Source organism: Lactuca sativa, chromosome 7 (assembly GCF_002870075.4).
Source record: "Lactuca sativa cultivar Salinas chromosome 7, Lsat_Salinas_v11, whole genome shotgun sequence".
NCBI classification, from domain to species: Eukaryota; Viridiplantae; Streptophyta; class Magnoliopsida; order Asterales; family Asteraceae; genus Lactuca; species Lactuca sativa.
In genome coordinates this window covers 59,552,320-59,564,246 of record NC_056629.2, presented here as the reverse complement: position 1 = coordinate 59,564,246, position 11,927 = coordinate 59,552,320, and the positions used below count along the sequence as shown (strand labels likewise).

Here is an 11,927-nt window from a genome sequence, read left to right as displayed (position 1 = left end):
TGAAAAGATTTGGTTGATCTCATCCATGAGAGTTGCTGTGAACTTGTATTCTTTCCTATGGAGATTCCGTATGAAACATACAAGATTTGGTTGTTCTCATCAATCGGAATCACTAGTGACATGGTGTCGTTGAACTTACCATTGACGTCTCTTAGTAGGTTGCCTCTAATAATTATGGAACAATGGCATTTGCAAAATATTAGTGTGAAATTAACAATTATTATTATGAAAATACACATACAAATATGGAATTGTAGTGTACCTTGTGTGCATTTAGTTGTGAGAAAAAAAAAAGTAAATAACTTAAATCGATCTTTGTCATCCATTTGAAGAGTAGCAAATGAATCTTCACCTTTTCAAAAGCGTTTAACATCCCCATCCTAACACTTAAGAATGGAGATCTGATACCCAAGAGCTGGAAAACCACGTAAAGTTGCTAACTTTACGTCCCTGCATGACACCAAAAGGCTTCAAAACTCAAAGAAGGCTTAACAAGGGTCTGGAGCATAAAGGGGACCTATAACTTGATAAAGCTTGAAGCTTTAAGCCCAAAGAGGCCACAAAACATCCAGATCTGAAGTGGCAACTTCAAGAAATGCCCAATCCCAAGAATGACTCCAAAATGAACCAAAAATGACAATAAAGTTCCAAGGAGAAGATCTAAGCAATAAATAATCAAGATATCGACTTTATACCTCAAAATGGCTGCAACAACAGAGAAGATTCTGGATCTATAACCTTCCTCTCAACCAAACCTCTTCAAACTCCAATCTCCTTCAAAAGAACACCAAGAATCACTCTTCAAGCTCACACACACACAAAAATGGGAGAAGATACATGAACTAGGGTTTTTTGGACAAAGGGGGCGGATAAGGATGTTATCCAAAGGCCATAAGGCCTTTAAATAGGGTGCAACACCCTAAATATTAGGGTTTCATAATCAACTACAAACTCGTCGAGTTGGTCCAAAAAATATGTGCGACTCGAGAGCTTCTAACACGTCGAGTTGAGGCCATCAACTCGACTAGTTTCAAAAGGAATTTACCTTTTAAGTCATAAATCTCACACCTGGAAGTCGGGATGTTACATTCATAATAACGATTATGACTATAATTGAAAATTACACTTGGATAGAATAAATTGCAAAAATGGTCCTCGTGGTTGTCAAATTTATGCGGTTTTGGTCCAAAAAGGTTTGGTGGTGCACCAATGGTCCAATTTTGAATACCTTGTGCGGATTTGGTCTCTATGTCGTTAAGTTTAACAATTTTATTGTTTAATTTTTTAAAATGACTATTTTACCCTCAGGGACCATTTCTGCAATTGAGTCTTTTTACCAAACATAGGGACCATTTCTGCATACCTTCTTTTTAACTTTATTGAAGTATTATATATTTGTTTTTTTAATTAATTTTTTAATTTCTTTTTATTGGATTAATTCTTTTTATTGGATTATTATGTATTAATAAATATTATTTTTAATATATAATATTTAATATATTAATAATATTATTTTATTGGAGTATTGATTTCTTTTAATTAATTTTTTTAATTTCTTTTTTATTGGATTAATTCTTTTTTATTGGATTATTATATATTAATAAATATTATCTTCAATATTAAATATTTTTATATATTAATGAATGTTACTTTGTGAGATTATTAACTTCTTTTAGTTATATTTTTAATTTCTATTGTATTAATTCTTTTTTGTCGGATCGAGTTTGAGACATATTTTGGACAAAACCACAGTTTTTGGACCGAGTGATAGTGGTGGTGTTGTCCACACTATGCTATCGTCCGAAATGTCCATTCCGGACGAAGCGGTTATTTAATCCAACAAAATTTAAAGAACAAGGCTCAAAAACCCACATCTTCTAATTTATTTTAAATATATGAGAGGTAACATATTTTGGACAACACCACCACTATCACTCGGTCTGAAAATGGTGATTTTGTCCAAAATATGTCTCAAAACCCGGTCCAACAAAAAAATTAATACAACATAAATTAAAAAAATAATATTCATTAATATATATAAATATTTAATATTAAAAATAATATTCATTAATATATAATAATCCAATAAAAAAATTAAAAATGAATTAATTAAAAGAAATCAATACTCCAATAAAATAATATTATTAATATATTATATATTTTGTATTAAAAATAAGATTTATTAATATATACTAATCCAATAAAAAGAATTAATCCAATAGAAAGAAATTAAAAAATTAATTAAAAAACTAATATATTATACTTCAATAAAGTTAAAAAGAAGATATGTAGAAATGGTCCCTATGGTTTGGTAAAAAGACTTAATTGTAGAAATGGTCCCTCATGGTAAAATGGTTATTTAATAAAAAAAAGTTAACATTCAACCTGTTAAAGTTAACGACATAAGGACCAAATCCGCACAAGGTATCCAAAATTAGACCACCGGTGCACCACCAGACCTTTTTGGACCAAAACTGCATAATTTTGACAACACAATGACCATTTTTGCAATTTTGTCAACCGGGAATTATGCGGGCATAATTCTGATCCGGGAGCTTCTATTCACCGGCTATTTGACACCGCAAGGCTTTGCCGAAGGGGTCGAAAACTTTGGGAGTAAAAGGGCTAGAGATACGGAAGAGTTTTTCAATGAACATCAATGTGGAGGTGTATGGAAATGAACTAAAAAATTGAACATATTTATAGGGTTGCAAAGCAGTATGTATCGCGTAATTGGTCGGACCGGATGACGTGTCAAGCATCTAATGGAGTGTCAATGCGCATAGTTGCGCACAAAAATTTCTGATTTCTTAGGAAATTCCTATCGTTTCCGTACGATCTCCGTTTTCGACGAGTTTTATATTCACGCGTAGCTATCGATGAGATTTACAACTTTCATTTAGACTTCGTCGACTAATTTTGAATTTATTTTTAAAGTTATATTTTTATAGAATTAGACTGTTAAAGTCTATTTAAAAGTCATAACTCTCACATATGATATCTGTTCTCGAATATCTTTATATCAACGAATATGTATGAATGAGATATTCAACTCTGATTTAGATTATTTTTCCAAACAATAGAACGATTTGAATTTATGTTTCTATGCTAACACTGTTACGCTGAAATATTATAAAAATCATAACTTTCACTCACGAAGTTAGATTTGGGCATTCTTTATTTGTACATGTACGTTTTTGTGATTTATATGAGTTTCTTTTAGATTACTCAGACTAATAAGCAACTTATCTCCAATTTACTATTTACGATACATTGTCTGAACGAGAAATTTCAGAAGTACATAACTTCTGCATACGAAGTCGGATTTGAGTGTGCTTGAGAAGTACGAGATTCTTTTCGCAACTCCTATATTTTCCATCAAAATTATTTTTCCTTAACTAATCTTCTATCAAAATTGTAATTTCAACACTTATCAATAAATTACTAAAATTGCTTTATAATACATAGTCTGCAACGCGCATGACCAATGGTAATCTTTATCGAGAATTTATATTATAATTATTATCTATTATATCTTAAATATCTAGCTTAAAGTTGCGGGTGTTATATTGTAAAAATCAATCGGTCCAATTACGAACCGACCAATTGGATTGGGTATCTAATTACATTTGGATTGGATCATATGTAAAATTTCAACATCCAATCGGATTAGATTGGTTATCGGATTATCATGAAAATCCAATAATAACTGAACCGATCAAATCAAAATGGATGTGCAGTTTAATCCATTAAAAATCCAATTATTATCCAAATCTAATTACTATTGTTAAATATTCAATACAAATTAAGCTAAAAAACTTGAAGTTAATGTTACTTTGTTAGTTTTATTTAACGTAATTATGTGCGATTTTATTTTTAGTTATCATAGTTATATTTGATTATTCATTTGAAAGTGATTTAAATTGATTCGATAATGGATAACCAATGGATTATATCAATAGAAATTATTCAATGGATTAAACCTATCAATTCCAACATCCAATTGGATCGGATCGATTCGATTTTTTATACTAAATTGAATATAATCTGTTGACAAAATCCAAAATCCAATGGATGATTGGATTGGAAAGGTTCCATCCAAATTCATTGGATTTAAATCGATGAACACTTTTACTTCAAATTCATTTCAGTGCGATAAAATTTAATCTATTGAATATTGAATGACTTATTCAACTCTATTATTAAACTTAAATTATGAATGATCTAAGTTAAATTGAACTTTAAAATACGTTATTTTCCTATTCGTTGGAATAAAAACTTAAAAGAAAGTTATTATTTTTGTCTTTTTATCTTTATTAATAACATCACCGTTTTACATGACTTCTTTTACCATCTTATTTAACTTTTCAACCAATTTTTTACCATTTTTTGCACTTGATATATAAAATAGGAAAAATAGCTATTGTATTATATTGTTACTAAAACAATAGGGAACAAAGCAATCTCATTTCTTTTTCCACCTGGATACTTACACTGTTCTTTCCATTTTCATGCTGCAAAACCCCTTCCATCTTCAATGTCCATGTCCTTAAAAGAACTCGATTACATTTCCTCATCAGAAGCAGAAATGGAGAAAATAACCCACAAGCAAGATTTGAATTTGAAAGCCACTGAGTTAAGACTCGGTCTGCCTGGTTCCGAGTCGCCTGAGAGAAACACCATCAATGGGGGTGGTACAGCTGCCCTGAAGATTCTGGTGTCAGGAGCCAAAAGGGTTTTCTCAGACACCATTAAAACTTCTTCTGGAACATGGGGTTTCTCTGATAATGGTGGATCTGAGGTTGATTTTGTTAGAAATAGTGCCTTTTTTTCATCTTCTTCGTCTTCTCCAAGAGGTGAAAATAAGAACCCTAGTTCTGTAAAAGACGCTGTTGTTTCATCGTCATCTAAGAACTATTTACATGACAAACACTCTCAAATTTCTGCATCAAATGGTCAAGATTCAGTTGCTGCTTCAAAGTAAGGATTTTGCTCTCTTCTTTGCTAGTTTGATAAGCTTCACTTTCGTAGTGAAACTTGTACTAAACATATTTATAACTTTTATTTTAATTGCATCTTTTACGTTTTTAAAACGAATGTTTTCATTATTTATACTACTTTTTTTTTTTATTTTACTATTTCATGTCATGCGGAAATTTTCTTGAAAGAATGGCTAATCTTTGAGTCAATATTGAAATTCAAAGTAGTTCTGTTGACTTTTGAATATTGAATACTGAATATTAACATGAACTTGTTTATATATAAAATTAGGGGTGTTTGGATGTCCGTTTAATCGCCATAATCAGTTTTAAGGGTTTTAATAAAACTGAATATGCTCAAGAAGCCTAAAATTACCCGATTATCCCTAGATTTAAACAAATTATGATTTTTCAAGTATTATAATCATTTGAAAAATCACTCTTAAATTTGTGCTTGAAATAAATAAAAAAAGATTCTGTTGCAAGCTTCAAATTCAGGACTTTTCTCTCTTATTTGCAAGTCTGATAAGTTTGACTTTAGAAGTCAAACTTGTACAACTTAATTTTGTAACTTATATACATTTTTGTATGTTTTGAGCAACAAATTTCATATATATTATTATAGTATTTCCTATACTTCTTTATAGATTACGGATTTCTTTTTTCCCGAAAGAATGGCTCTATGTGAATCAATGTTGAAATTAAAGTAGTTCTGTTGACTTTTGAAGTCAAAGTATTAAACTATTAGTTCTAATCGAAGACTCAGGGACTACTTTTTTATACTGAAAAGTGAATTGTTTAGAGATAAATCTAATTTCCCTAATTATCCCTAGATTAAAACAGATTATGATTTTTTTTAGTTTGTAATAATCACTTTCAAAAGCAGACATCCAAACAACCCCTTTAATGTAATTTTCCAAACTTAAGTAGAAATTTTAGCTCATATAATATCAATTATGAAACTTAAACTAACGGAAATAAATTACTTAAAGCAATAAAGCTGATATACATATACATATGTCATATACACATAAGTACTCATATTGATTCATCATACATGATCTAAAGAGTCAAAGTTTGACTTTTGAATCAGGGGACAGGTGGTTGGATGGCCTCCAATTCGATCTTTTCGAAAGAATTGTATGGTTGTGAAGAACACGAAAAATGAGGAAGACACAGGATCACAATGTGTTTATGTCAAAGTTAGTATGGATGGAGCTCCATATTTGAGAAAAGTGGATCTCAAAATCTACAAAAGCTACTTGGATCTTTCATCGGCTTTAGAAAAAATGTTTTGTAGCTTCACTCTTGGTATAACTTATTTACCTTTTTACCCTCTTAATACTAGTTACATTACATGCACTATTGTTACATTTTGAATTGTTGTTTCTTTTGACTTAATGGAGACATACTTGGGTATAAATGACCATTTTGCCCTTCTGACACTTCAACATAAAGAAACATGATTTTATTTCTATATGGGTAATTCTTTTTTACTTTATCCAAAAAGAACAACTTTAATAGAGAAAGTTGGTATATATGGGTGTTTTTGTTTTTACTTTATGCAAAAAGAATGACTTTTTAAAGAAAGTCAAGAAACGAGTCTTTTCCCATTAAGTCCTAACTATTTACAATTTTGCCCTGATTTTTTTTCCTTCCATTTCACAAAGTCTGTCATCACTTTTTGAATATTTATTTTTTGAAATCATTTATCCAGACATCATTTTATTTAAATGGGAAAAAGAAAGACGTGTGAGTTGTAGATGCGTGATTTCCAATTAGCGCATATTATGAGTTCTTGTAAATGCTATTAAGGGATTTTAATTATGCTAAGAGATTTCACAAGTTTTAATTTATTTTAAAACTTATCGATTAGGGTTTATTATGTAAAGTTGTTTAATTTGCTGGAAATTTTCAATTAGGGTTGCGTGAAAGCCCAATGGATCTTCTTAATGGGCCTGAATATGTACTAACGTATGAAGACAAAGATGGTGATTTGATGCTTGTTGGTGATGTTCCCTGGGAGTAAGTTTCATATTTTCAAATTTTAATAAAAGACTTTTATACCCCTCATTTTAATTGAAGAAAGAGAATCATGATGAGGGGTATAAAAGTCAAAACACTTTTTTTTTTTGTTTTTAAAATAGATGAATCAAAAACAATAAAACATAAGTGGAAATATCAACTCCCTAAGAAAAAAAACTTGTGTTTCATTTATCTTGTTTGACCTGAAAAGTCAAAATATTTTGGTCAAATGTGTTGTTTGACTTTTAAAATGTTATCGACTATTGCAGTATGTTTACTGGTTCTTGCAAGAGGATGCGGATCATGAAGAGTTCAGATGCAACCGGTTTAGGTAAAGTCCTAAATACAAGAAACTTGAAATTTTAAATATTCACAGAAAAATCAAGAAAATCCCATAATTTTGATTCAAGAATCAAGAACACCCATAATCATGATTGTTCAAAAAAGTATCAACAAAAGTAATCTTTTTTACTTGTTTAAAGAAGAATCAAGAACCCTACAAATCTAATAATTCTCATTATCACTCGTCTATCTTTGAATCCAAATTTTGATCATATGATCATATTTGACGTTTTTGCCCTTGTTTGATGTCTCATTTCACAGCCCCTCGAGCCATGGAGAAGGGTAAAGTTCGTAATTAGTTGTGTATGTGGTATCATGCAGGAGTAGTAAAACAGATTAACCGATGGTTTGTATAGTTATATTTTCTTGTGAAGTGATCTTGTTCATTTTGTGGGTCCCATCTTTAGGCTTACGTACTGCATACATATATATAATATAATTTAAAGATGAATTTATATGCTAGATTTGTACATTGGTTTGACGATATATATATATGGTTGTCCATTGGTTTGAAAAAGTTTATCCATTAATTTTTGTTTTTCAATTTCAAGACTTTTTGGGTGTAAAAAACTCAGGTAGCTCCTATTGTGGATGGTTTTATGGTTTTTTTTTTTTCAAAACTAGTTGATAGCTTTATAAAAGTGTTTGACAAAAGTTGTTGTAAGCTTTTAAAAAATATATATATAAAAAAAAACTAAAAAGAAACTAAAAGTTAATACTCTAGAAAATGCTCAACATAAACTTAAATATTTTAAATGTATAATTGGGTTTTAATTTTTAAAGGTCCTAATGTATATTTTAAAGTTATATTTAACATATTAATTATTAATAAGAACACCTTAAAAGTGTAGTGAAAAAATATGTTTTAATAGTGTAAAATCAATCTATTGCTTATTACATACCATTTTGAACTCCCCAAAATCTAGCAAACCAATAGATTTGTGTACGGATTCCCTTTATTTTCGGACACTTTTTTCACCTATTAAAAACACAAACAATTATTCCAGTCACCTGAAAAAAAGGCTCCAATAATGTCTCCGCCGTTAAAAACCTCCCTCCACCACCTCCTCCTCCCTCTATGCCTTATATTTTCAGTTGTCACCGCCGGTCCAAATGCCAACCTTGGTCCTAAAAGACCCGGCAAGGGCGGCAAAGGCAAAGGCGGTGGCAAAGGTCGTGGACCTGCCATACCGGTGGGACCCGTGCCGCCGATTCCGACGGCCGGAAACGATTTTCAGACCAATTTTAAGGGTTCATGGGCAATCGACAACCCGAATGCAGGTGTTGCCGCTATGCAATTCCAGTTGATGTCGAACAATAAGGCGGTGTGGTTTGATACGACGTCGCTTGGACCATCTGCCCGAGAGTTGGGCCCACCCGGCAACTGCCCTAAATCGCCTGAGATGAACTTTAAACCCGATTGCTATGCACATGCCATTGCTTATGATGTTGAAACTGGACAAAGTCGGACAATTTACGTGCGTCTTTTTTTATATCGTATTTTCATTAGTTGATTCCAACGATTTATTAATTGTTTGTTAGAAACTGACCTGAATTATTCGGTGTTTATTGGGTTGTAAAAAATGTTTTAACCAACTAAACTAGAAAGTGTTTTTGACAAAAGTCCTTAATTTTTACAACTTTTGTCAGTTTTGTCCTTTGGATGGTTTTTAGGTCATTAATGCTAAAATTTTGTAATTTTTTTTTTCAAATTTACCTTTTTACGCATTTTTGGTTCATTAAAGCTTTTGAGTTTAACATAAATGTTTGATTTTGTTATTTTTTTCTATTATAAAAGCCTTTAAATTTGACAAAAACATTCGATTTTAATGGATAAACCACAAAATGGTGATTTTTTTTTTTAATGTATTTCTGTTTGTCCCTTCAACAACTTTATGGGTCATTAATGCTAGACTTTTGTCATTTTCTTTTTTCAATTTTACATTTTTATATATTTTTGGTTGTTTAAAGCTTTTGAGTTTGTTGTTTAAAGCTTTTGAGTTTGATAGAAGTGTTTAATTTCGTAATTTTTTTTTCTAGTTTATAGAAAGCGTTTAAATTTGACAAAAATATTTGGTTTTACCGGTAAACCTACAAAAGTGATAAAACTGTTTTTTTTTACATACTTTTGGCTTTAATAAACCAAGAATCATTGTAGAGAGTAGATTTTTTACAAACTTTTGGCTTTAATAAACCAAGAATCATCGTAGAGAGTAGACAAAACCAACAAAACTTATCATAACTACAAAACAACTAAATATTTGTTAAAATATAATAAATAAATAAATAAATAAGTCAAAATAAGCGTATTTAGCTAATTTGCAATAGAGTATATTTTGCAGATGGACGGAGAACCATGGTGTTCGTCGGGAAACCTGTGGCCCAACGGCGACTTGGTGGCTACCGGCGGAACTAAAGGCGGTTCTAGATCCGTTAGATCGTTGTCGTTAAAAGACCCAAAAGCTAACTTTGTCGAGAAGAAAAACATTCTTGCTGATAAGAGATGGTAATTACTAATTACAAGTTATAACCCTTTTATTAGATGAAAGTGACAAAAAAAGAAAAAAAAAATCAATTGTTTCAGTTTTGACCCTTCGCCGGAAATGATGTTATAGGTATTCATCTAACCAGATTTTAGAAGACGGAAGCGCGGTGGTGGTTGGTGGCCGGAATTCCTTCAGCTACGAACTCATACCTCCACATCTTTTGGAATTCGCGCCAAAGAAATTCAACCTGAAATTCCTCCAAGAAACCACCGTACCTAGAAAACCCGGCCCTGGAATGTACATCGAAAACAACCTCTACCCCTTCCTCTTCCTCCTCCCCGACGGCAACGTTTGGCTCTTCGCCAACGACCGCGCCATCACCTTCCAGCCACGAACCGGAAAAATTGTCCGGCAGTTTCCTAAATTGGAAGGCGGAGCGCGGAATTACCCACCTTCCGGGATGTCTGCTCTCTTCCCGTTAATCGTCGGCCCAAGGGAGATCCACGCAGAGGTGGTGGTTTGCGGTGGTAATGCACAGGAAGCGTACGCGTCGGTTGACAGCAAACACACGAACAACAAGAATAGAGTGTTTATGCCGGCGCTCCGAGATTGCCATAGACTGAAGGTGATGAATCCGACTTCAACGTGGGAGAAAGAACAGGACATGCCGTCGGGAAGATGTATGGGCGACCTCCTCCACCTCCCCACCGGCGATCTTTTAATGATAAACGGCGCAACGAAGGGTGTTGCTGGTTGGGAAAACGCTATAGATCCGAATTTCACTCCTGTGTTATACACACCGAATAAACCCATGGGTCAACGATTTAAAGAAATGGCTCCGACGACTATCGCCAGAATGTACCATTCCGTGGCGGCGTTGGTACCGGACGGGAAAGTTTTGGTCGCCGGAAGTAACCCACATGCGAAATACCTTTACAAGGTTCCATACCCGACGGAGCTGCGAGTGGAGAAATTTTCGCCTCATTATCTTGACCCGGCGCTCGCCATCCACCGGCCGGTGGTCTCGCCGGAGGCGTCAGATAAGGTGTTGAAGTACGGGAAAGAATTCAAAATTTCGGTAAAATTTAATGGAGGGAAAGCGAATCCTCAAGATGTGAAGGTGACGATGCTTTATCCTCCATTCACGACTCATGGGTTTTCGATGAATCAAAGATTGTTGGTTCTGCCGCTGAAGACGGTGGCTAATAACTTGATAATGGCCGTGGCGCCGCCGTCTGGAAAGATTGCTCCACCGGGGTACTATATTTTATTTGTGAATTTCCGCGGTATTCCCGCCAAGGGTATTTGGGTTCACATTGATTAAGAGATTTTTCTTATGATATGTACAGAAGGTATGTTTTGACTAATTAAATCGAAAATGTAGTTTTTGTTGATATTATTTTTTGTATTTTACGAGCCTAATTTAGTAATTTACATAGTTTGAAAGTTGTATAATACTTGGTTAATTAGAAAGAATGGGAATATTGCTTACACATTATATTACAAGATACAACATTAGCTTATATTTTTCCATACTAAGACTGTGTTTGGCGCGTCACAGCTAGCTGATAAGCTAACTTATTTTTTGAGCTTTTTTATGTTGTCATGTTTGGTAAGCCAAAAAGTAGCTTATAAGCTAGCTTTTTGAAAAACTACTTAGACTAGCTTTTTAGAAGTTTTTTTAAATTTTCTAAATACATCCCTTAATTAATTATAGAAATACATATTCTTACATGTCCTTTTATATAATTTTATATATTTCAGCTAGTTTTACCAAACGTTATTTTTTATCAGCTAGTTTTTCAGCTATCAGCTAGCTTTTTATTTAACAGTTAGTTTTTTAGCCATCAGCTAGCTTTTCAGCTAACATCTAACTTTTCAGCTAGTCCACCAAACATAGCCTAAACTGATAGATTAGATCAATATATTTTTTTCCCTTATGTCAAATAATGCGAGTTTTAGAAAGAATTAAGGCATAACAAACTAACTGGTCAATATTTTTTATATCTTTCATCTCATAAATAACCAACACATTTATCAAATATAATTACAAAATGATACCAAAAATAACCTTTGAAGATTTTACAGTTTAAAA

The 11,927-nt window shown here is 32.5% G+C and overlaps 2 protein-coding genes across 2 annotated transcripts; both read left to right on the top strand.

Annotated features, from left to right (window-relative positions):
• The first annotated feature begins 4,432 nt into the window (after positions 1-4,432).
• On the top strand, positions 4,433-7,808 carry LOC111883851 (auxin-responsive protein IAA27). Its single transcript, XM_023880181.3, has 5 exons — positions 4,433-4,980; positions 6,073-6,290; positions 6,902-7,004; positions 7,274-7,335; positions 7,608-7,808. The coding sequence occupies exons 1-5, from the start codon at positions 4,538-4,540 to the stop codon at positions 7,643-7,645; spliced, it is 864 nt and encodes a 287-aa protein (XP_023735949.1). The 5' UTR covers positions 4,433-4,537; the 3' UTR covers positions 7,646-7,808.
• A 146-nt stretch (positions 7,809-7,954) lies between these two features.
• LOC111883849 (putative aldehyde oxidase Art an 7) lies at positions 7,955-11,330 on the top strand. The gene is made up of 3 exons (XM_023880180.3): positions 7,955-8,824; positions 9,689-9,852; positions 9,962-11,330. The coding sequence occupies exons 1-3, from the start codon at positions 8,378-8,380 to the stop codon at positions 11,154-11,156; spliced, it is 1,806 nt and encodes a 601-aa protein (XP_023735948.2). The 5' UTR covers positions 7,955-8,377; the 3' UTR covers positions 11,157-11,330.
• The last annotated feature ends 597 nt before the right edge of the window (positions 11,331-11,927 follow it).